Below are 9,610 nucleotides of genomic sequence, written 5' to 3' on the forward strand. Positions count from 1 at the left end.
AATTGCTAGTTTTTTTCCGGTTATGTACTTATTTACTGTTCGATTTTGATAATTTTTTGTATGCATGTTTCAGGTGGATATACAAGCACATTCTTGGACGGAATTCTCTAAGAACAATAGTTTTTTTTGCCAGAACCAAGGATTCTTCATTCCTCGGGGTGCTGAATTTCATGTTTTTCTTTATAAAATCATATATTTTCACTGTAGAATCATAAAAATCCCAGAGAATATGCATCATTATAGTAGTAATAATGCCTGAAAATTTCATGAGCCTGTCTTGAATAGGTCATTTTTGGCAATTTTTTTTACGATTATCAGGCTTCAAAGTCAGTGACAACCCTTAATTCATAAAGGGCACCATAAACAGAAAACTTTCATCGATAATAAGGTATGTTCATTTTGTAAGGAACGTGGACATTTAATTCAAGATTGCTCTAAACCTCAATGTAAAGGTTCTCACTAACAAACTCCTCTTAAAAAAAACTCTCCACCTAATACCAGGAAAAATGATAAATCTAAACCAAATGAATGCAAGATGATGCTTTGTGCAATTAAGAAAGATGGTCTTGATAACTTCGAGTGTCAGGGTAAGGTAAAAGACAAACCTGTTACAATTCTTTGTGATTCAGCATCAAGTAAATCTATTGTAAGTTCTAATATGATATCCTTTATTACTTAGTCCAACAAACAGGTTGGTTCATCACAGTTTTGGATCTTACAAGTGAATCAGTACTTCCCTTTGTAGCAATTCTTTTATATAGTCCTTATACTGATGGAATAGGGGAAGTTGCCTACTTGGATAAAGAATTCCCTTGCAAAGAGGTGGACAATTTGGCTAAAGGTAAGGTACATACCAATCTGATAACACAATCTCCAGAAACATATGTTGAGGCGGCCCAGTGTAACATTGTAACTAGGTCACAAGCAACTCGAGGAGAACCCAAGAGTGGGAATTGTAACTAGGTCACAAGCAACTCGAGGAGAACCCAAGAGTGGTGTCATTCCCAGTAAACCTGTCCCTAGCAAGGTAAGTAAGGCAACTGATGTCTGACATTCCTGCTGAAGATTTTGCAAAAGCACAAAAAGTTGATGATTATATTCAGCAGTTGTTTGAGAAGGTTAGAGACAGATCAGATGAAGAGTATAAAATTCCTTACTTTTATCTAGAAAATAAAGTTCTTATGAGACATTACAGTCCTCCTAAGATGTCTTTTCAGGATAACTGGTGTGATAAATTCCAGCTGGTGGTACCTAAGGTCTACTAACAATATTTGTTGGACTTGGCCCATACTGACAACTATCATCTTGGAATAACCAAAACATACCAACGATTAGCAGAGGATTTCTACTTGCTTGGAATGAAGAAAGATGTCTACGATTTTGTCAAAGCTTGTGCCACTTGCCAACAAGTACAAAAACCTAACCTAACAATACCACCAGCACCTCTCATACTTATTTCTGTACCAAAGGAACCCTTCTCTAAAGTAATTATTGATTGTGTGGGACCTTTAAAGAAGACACAAAAGGTAATGAATACATTTTAACTTTAATGTGTTCAACTGCTCATTTTCCCATGGCTGTTCCTGTTAAAAATATTTCTGCCAAGGTAATTATCAAACAGTTGCTTAATATTTTTACTGTATTTGGATTTCCAGCAGAAGTACAGTGCGATCAGGGAACTAACTTCATGAGTAAGGTATAAAATTGATTATAAAATTGATAAAAAAAAAAAAATAATGAGGGGAAATGTTCCTGAGAGAAATCTGCGAATGCGTGAGTCTGCAAATCCAGAGAATGTGAATACAGGGGGTCCACTGTACTACTATTTCTACTTTATAAATGTGTATTTCTGCAATTACTTTTTCCACTAAATATTCTTCTTTTTTCCCATATCCTTATATTATTTTTTATTTATTTTTTTGCCAATGTGGTAAAAAATATTCATTGATATAGTATACAGAATGTTTTCACATAAGAATATAAAGGAAAAATATGAATAACATAAAATTTAGTAGGAGCAAGTGATGACTGACATACTGGCGGTTGACAGGGGGTCTCATGAGGTATGCAAGTATTTGCAGCAATGCAACAGGGCGATGACAAAGGGGTTAATGGAGAATGTTAGGTATGTTATGGTGCCATAACCAAAATTCGTCCCATTGTGGCAGCATAAGTCGCCGATTTAGCGCCATAAAACCGGATCGCCACTAACCAAGTCCACCAACAACCAGGGACTGCCTGTAAACGGCTGTACAAAAAAATTTACATCTGTAAATATTGGGACCCCAAATAATTTTATAGATATGTTCCACAGAAAAACCCATGAGTGAGCAAGTCCTCCCTTGAATAATTTTAGGTAGGTTCCCCAGAAAAATCCTTGAATAGGTGAGTCCGCAAATCCCGGGTCTCTGCATCAGTATTGTCTTTGTTGTTGGTGGTGTTGTTTTGCATTGGGGTGGAATTATGCTGCAGCATGATAGTATTGCTTGCATTTGTAGTATTCCTTCTTGCATCAGTTGGTAGCAGGAAGGTCTCGTGTGTAGTATTCATCGAGGGTTTCTGCTCCTGAATAAAGTGTGCTTCGAGGAAGCGCAGGAGTGGATTGGGAGACCTCCCAATTATTTGTATATTCTTGAACCTAACCTTGCATAAGTTTGGGGTATTACTGTAGTTTTCTCTATTTCTTTAACTAAAATTTTTCTCCTCTACATGACATACCTTTAGAGCTTCCAAATATAAAAGCCAAAGTGATCCACCAAAAACTGATAAACACATGTATTGTAATGATCTTCTTTCTTATTTTTATTTGTTCTCTTTAATTTGTTTTAGTTTATAGATCCTTGTCGAAAAATTCTTCAGTAAAGTTGATTCTTTAACGGGAATGTTTCTCGTTCTCGTGCATTTTGCAATGCAACCTTTCGTTTTAAACAGGTTGTATGAGAAACCTATTCTGGTAAATGTTGGTAGCCACTAACACACAGCTTCGTTATAACTGCTACATTATGATGCTCGTCATTTCACTTGGTTATGTTTCTGTTGCTGAATACACTACAGTGTTTTACTTTTCATGTACATTGTTCCTGTGCTGTTCTCTAGTTGTTCTATCTTGGGGGAATAATGTTTCTTCGTTGTGGGTTTTATAAGTGGTAGTGTTTATAAATTACTGTCACTTCGTTCTGCTTCGGCCGTTGACGTTTAGAGCACGAATGTTTTCGTCAATGTTGTGATTCATTTCGCTGTCTGTTATTAAATTCTGGTACGTATAATATTTCTTTTTTCACACTGCATTTTTTACAACTTCCTCGGATCCTATGTAGCAGCATTCAATTGTAAGGAGCTTCTTTATTCATTTGATTTATTTTATTTACTGTTCCCATTATCCATGTAAAGAAGTTGATTATAGCTATCTTTGTAACGTTTGTTCCTCCTTATTTGAATTAGTTTTATATATTCTTGTAGTTGTTTATCATTTGTTGCTAGTTGTTAGTGTCTCAGGAGGCTTAGGAAGACAGTGCAGGTTTCTTACTTCATTAACATACTAGTAAAAATATACATAAAATTACAACATACATAAAATTAAGTATATGACGATGAATCGAAGTGTGAGCCTTTCTTGAATCTTCTAACCCACAGCTGTGAGGCTCTGGACCCCACACCGCTTCTGTTCTCAGCTCTGTTCCTTCCACTTCTCTGCTCGCCATCTGGAAGGTTCTTCAAAGGAAATTGTCCCACCTACCATAGGCAGAGGATTTGCTACTGTCTCGCCTGATAGTGGTCCTTATTGGTTGAAGATTATATACCAACATCCCATGGATGTGATTGACTTAATCCCTCCTTCGTAGTTGGGACTACTGACATCACCAGAAGTCTTCAAGGTTCGGCGAAAGTTGAAAGGTTAGGTCGCAGGTGAAACAGATAGGCAATTTTTAATGGCTGCGCTAAGATTAGGCTGGCCCCCGTGTTATGACTAACATCTTACGACACTTCCAGATTGTTACTCTCTCTGTCTCTGTCTCTGTCTCGTTTCTTTATTATTCACTCTCCCTCTCTTTCTCTATCTATCATTTGTCTATAATGGTTCTCTCTCATTTCTTTTTCTCTCTTGTATAATTATGCTATTCCTATCTGATTTTCTCCTAGCTATCATTACAGAATATAAGTATTCAATAAAATCATACAAAATATATACAGTCCAGTCCCGAATTATGAGTGTTCGAATTGTGCAATTCCCCTTTTATGCAGTCGCTAGTTCTCAAAAATAGTTTTTCTGTATCTGTGAAGCCTTTCGAAGTCTATGAGTTACACGCCGCAAAACGTATCAAATCTATTGTCTTTTCAAGTATTTTAAGTGGGGGGGGGGGTTTCACTGGTATCTGAGAGAAGGGGTGGGGGGAATGCTTGGAGGAAAAAAACTATTATTCCTCCAAGGAGGCATGTGAGAGAAAGATTTCCTGCTCAGCCATTAGCTAAGATGGAAGGCTTTGCCTCACGCATGTGACATCATAGAGCAGTGTGTATAAATGATCGGTATCATCACCATCATCATACATATTATTCAGATCTGCGAAGTGTACTCTGAATGATCGGTATCATCATCATCGCCATAGGTATTATTATTCAGATCTGCGAAGTGTATTTTGAAGGCTTCTTCTCAGCCCTTAGCTAAGACGGAAGGCTCCACCTCACACATTTTTTTTATTGGTGACATCATAGCGCAGTGTGTATGAATGATCGGTATCATCATCATCATCGCCATACGTATTATTCAGATCTGCGAAGTGTATTCTGATCATCCGCATCATGTATGCATCTGCTTAGAAGCCAAAAAGGAAGACCTATTTTCTCAAAACTAAAAAGCTTGCCCGTAAGTTAAAGACGAAGGAAGGAACAACTTCCATTTTGGCAGCAGTCGACAACTTGAAATCAGTCATTGCTGAACATGAAGCAAGATTTTTTCCTAGGTTAAATTGTTTTGACTACTAACTTTTGGCATTTGATCATTTATTTTTTTCTATTGTTGAAATAGGTTTTGATGAAAACGACTAGTAAAAGTGATTAACAGAGAAGCATATGTGTTTGAGAGAGAGAGAGAGAGAGACCAGAGAGAGAGAGATGAGAGAGAGAGAGCGAGAGAGAGAGAGAGAGAGGAGAGAGAGAGGAGAGAAGAGAGAGAGAGAGAGAGAGAGAGAGAGAGAGAGAATCGTTCCATCTAAACTTTTCAAGAAACTGTCATTTCATGTTGAATTTTGAATTATTACAATTTCTTTTAAAGAAATTGTAATTTCATATCAAATTCTGAATTTTCATCAGTTAATTTTTATTGTAGAATAAATTCATTTGAAAACAATTACATAGTGAACGTGCCAGACAAAGAAACTGACAGGCAGTCGTAACCAAGTTTGTTAGGCCTAACAGGAGTGAAGAAATGCATGATCCACTAGTCCCTGAAACCTCAAATGGTTCACAAAGCCTTCCTTCAGCAGAACTCTTCACGGAGGATGAGTAGAAGAGTTTGAAGGTTTTTTGGCCGAGGATTGGTAGAAGAAATTCCATCCAAGAGGTTTTTTAAAGGAAATGACTATCGTTCAGTACACTTGCATCCAATGGTGGCACTGTTTACGTGTGGGAGTTTTCACCATCCTGTGTGTAATTTTAAACTTTTTCAAGTTTTTAAAACCTTTTAAATATTTTATGTATCCATAAAAACAATTTCCTATTAGAAAAAATTTCAGTATAGTACATAGAAAGTATTGAAAATGGGTAGTATAAAAAAAGTTTGACTGGGTAATAAGTTGCCGTTTGCCTTGGCCCTAATGGAATTTTCCCATAAGGTATGTGTTTTGAAATCTGTGAATTCCAATTCTGCAAGGCCGTGGATCGACCAAATTCTCGCACAATTTGGGACCTTACTGTACTACTTTGTAAATACTAAATAACTTCACATAATTCAGTGTATTTGTGTACACTGTCTTAATGAGTATTCATTTTTTTATTACTTCTATATAAAGTACAGTATCTATATACAAAGTAATGTATAGGTACTCCTCATTTAACAATGTACTTGTTTTACAATTACTCAAGAGTTGTGACAGCAAGATGAAGAGAAAAAACCATAAAATGAAAATAAAAACATTGCCAATGGTGGTCAAGTGAAAGGCTATTCAGTGCCGATAATCTAGCCTAGCCTAGGTTTTGAAAACCTTGAAACCTATGGCTAAACCATAAATAAGAATTTAATATACTTTGTAAAGAAAAGCTATACAGTTGAACCTCTTAAAGCTGGCATTCTATGGTCCGGGAACTCCCTAGGTTCGACTTGATTCAGCTGCCATTAGTTTGTTGCGCCGCCATATGGGTGGCACCACGTATTGTTTACAACTTTAAGACAGCAAAAATTATGCCATATTTCCTTTGTTTGTATGAGAATAATTCTTAGTAATGAAAAGAAAATGTGTGAAGTCAAATATGCTTTTATATTAATATGAAAATAAAATTGCAAGCGTAGATCTTTATCAATGCTAGAAAATGATTATTCTATTAGCAAATAACCTAGTGTTAACTTTCCTCAATAGATGGTGTTGAGCTTTGTTTACGTTTTGACAGCAACTAATAGCAATAATTAAGAAATACCAAAATTAGAATATGAAAGTCACTTCTAAATAATGTGCATATTCTGAGAAAATTTAATAGTACTGTATTGACTTAGTACGTATTGCATTGACTTGCTAGTAGGCTAAATCGGGAATGTAGGCTAAATGTATTAAATGAGGTACATTATTTTAAAGAAAATTATACACTATGAAGTTATTAAATGATGAAGTTAAAATATATATGAGTAATAACATGGTAAAAAGTATTGTCAGAATTTTGCCAAGCAGTAGGCTATGTTGGAAACTAGTTCTGTGTATAATATATGACTGAAAATTAATGCTATTAGTCGAAATAAAGAGATTAACAAAATTTATTTAGAAGTGGTCCATGGAATGGAACCCCGCTGTTAAACGAGGAGTACCTGTATCTATAAATTATTGGCCATAATGAAGATGTAGTTGTGATTACCACACTGCAATCACTGTATATCATTATATAATTCAGACTACTATATTAGTAATACTTTTGAGCATCATTAACTATCAACATGCTTCAATTGTATGACAGGAATTATAGATATTTATGTAAATTGGATAACAGCAAATAATTATTGTAGTGGTTACTACATGCCAGATGACTATTGGATAACCAATGTTTCCAGATGAATTAAAGCCAGATACTAGGCACTGCACTGTACTACAGTGGACCCCCAGTATTCACGTTCTCCGGATTCATGGACTCACACATTTGTAGATTTATCCCTGGAACATTTCCCCCATTATTTGCAAAAAATTCGCCTGATTCGCTGTATTTTTCTGAGAAATATCCACAAATTTCTGTTTTGTAATCAATTTCATCATAAAATGTAATTTTTGTGACAAAACTATTAAAAAAAAACCAGGTATGAAAATTTTTAGTTGGTTTTTCTTGAGTTAATTTAACTAACAAAATATGAGGTTTTAAGCATTTTTATGGGAGTTCCACTCTTCGCAGGGGGTCTGGTACGCATCCCCCCCCCCAAAATACGGGGGACAACCGTATTAATTTTCTAAATGAAGAACACTATCTGTTGGTGGTTTCATACACTACTTTCCTTCCTACACTCTTAACTGAACAATGCACAGTCTTTTGGCTGACTAGCCTAGTCTACCATAAGCTAGGTTATAAATAGGGTCTAAGCAAATTTTTACACCAGGCTAATATAATTAAATATTCATCATAAATGAAAAGTTAAGTACAACTAAAAATTACTGTTGGATGGAGTGTATTTTATTCAGACAGATGGGGTACTACACTACCTCTGTTATCTGAATTTTGCTATAAAGGTTTTCAAATAAAAAACTAGAGGAAAAGATTAGAAATGTTAAAAAAAATTGCAATAAACAGGGAAATTCTTACTTGTATCAATATCAGCAAATTCTGCAGTTTTTGAAAATTTTACTGGGTCACAGTTGGGTTTTTCACCTTCTAATAAAGCTTGGACAATGCTTAGAGCTGGCTCCTTAACCTTTGTATCCCATCTTTTCGGATCTGTGCCATCTACTGTGTATACTGGTGGGACCTGAAAAACACCAGTGAATATTAATCTTTGCCTATTCACAGTAAGCAAGTAAATAATTTCTTGGACTTGAAGAAAAAGTGCAAAAATAATCAGTGACTTGCTAAGGGCTGACAAACCACAGAAACACATACAAGGTAAAATGTTGGAGTGACCTTTTATTCCAGTACAGTCAAGTAGTTTGGTTTTAGGTGTTTCATTGTTCACATGAAATTTAAATGCCTGCGATAAAACATAATGAAGTACTGTAAACTGACTTTACTTACATACAGTTTGAAGTAGATCAATGATTTATACATTAAAACTCAATATTATTTTCCTTGTATTTTTACCCCATGGATATCCTTGAAGGGTCACAAAACTGAAAACTGCAATATTTTTTTTATTACAGTAACTAAAAATCAGACATTTGTGGTATAATACTGATCAAGTTGCCATTTTGAAGCTATGTGCCTTTACTTTGTAGTATACAGGTATGCATAAATGGAAAACAAATAGTATAGCCAAATGTTAACTGAAAATTTTCTACAGATGACATGACTGGAATTTAACTGGTTAGAAATATGATAAATTTTCAAAGAAAATGTCATTACATCTGTACACAAATTATTTTTGTTTATCAAATATACATTCAAGTTCACTGGTATGTAATGGAGTAACCAGAAATCTTCAAAAATTATTTAATGACAAAGTGGTAGGCAGAGTCAGTTACACTTCTAACCACAAATATAATTTCAGGGCACACAACGCACAAACAATGGAAATGCTGCATGGCACAATCACAATAACAATTAATAGGGAACTGTTTTAAATGTTTGACTAACAATGATTTTCTCTTCTGCAATACACAATCTTAGAATTTCATTGCATGTGCCTGCACAATAAGACAATGAAGCATGGGTTACTCACTTAAAAACAAAATACTGTAAGGAATTGGTTTTGTAAATTTGATTATCAACAATTTGAAGTAATAAGACTGCCTGTTCTGGAATACAGGTATATTACTTACATGCTTATTAAAAGAAAAAACAGGTTTTGACATAGGAAAAACATATTTTTGGTAGTCTCTGCTGAGTCCCCAAAGGATTTACCCTCCATGGTGTGTGCCATAGCCCCATGGTGATCAGACTAATATCAAAGAAATATCTTTTAGCCTGGTCTTGTTGCTGGGTATCATGCCATAATGATAAACACTATGACGCGTGATGGAGTATAATGGAGTCAAAGACAAGAATGCATTTTATCTGGTCTTCTGCGAAGCTGTACCTAGTTTCCTACATCAAAACTTGTAGAAGTGATGATTGGTTGCAATCTTGATGCACCTTCCCCAGCGATAGTCAACATAACCACCGGTTAGGTAGACCCTTGGTTTTCTGCTGTGGTGCCTAGGGGGTCAGGACTAACCATACCACCTACTGATACACAGTGCAGTCAAATTTGTTCCAGCTCATGGCAGTAGTG

The 9,610-nt window shown here is 35.5% G+C and overlaps 1 protein-coding gene across 1 annotated transcript in view; it reads right to left on the reverse strand.

Moving 5' to 3' along the window:
- The window catches only part of LOC135196177 (tRNA dimethylallyltransferase-like), a 204,739-nt gene that overhangs the window by 20,691 nt on the left and 174,438 nt on the right, over positions 1-9,610 (reverse strand). Inside the window, exon 7 of the mRNA XM_064222761.1 lies at positions 7,990-8,152. Within this exon, the coding sequence (XP_064078831.1) occupies positions 7,990-8,152 (163 nt within the window). The remainder of the gene's footprint in view (positions 1-7,989; positions 8,153-9,610) is intronic.

The sequence above is a fragment of the Macrobrachium nipponense genome, chromosome 17 (assembly GCF_015104395.2).
Source record: "Macrobrachium nipponense isolate FS-2020 chromosome 17, ASM1510439v2, whole genome shotgun sequence".
In the NCBI taxonomy this organism is placed as follows: Eukaryota; Metazoa; Arthropoda; class Malacostraca; order Decapoda; family Palaemonidae; genus Macrobrachium; species Macrobrachium nipponense.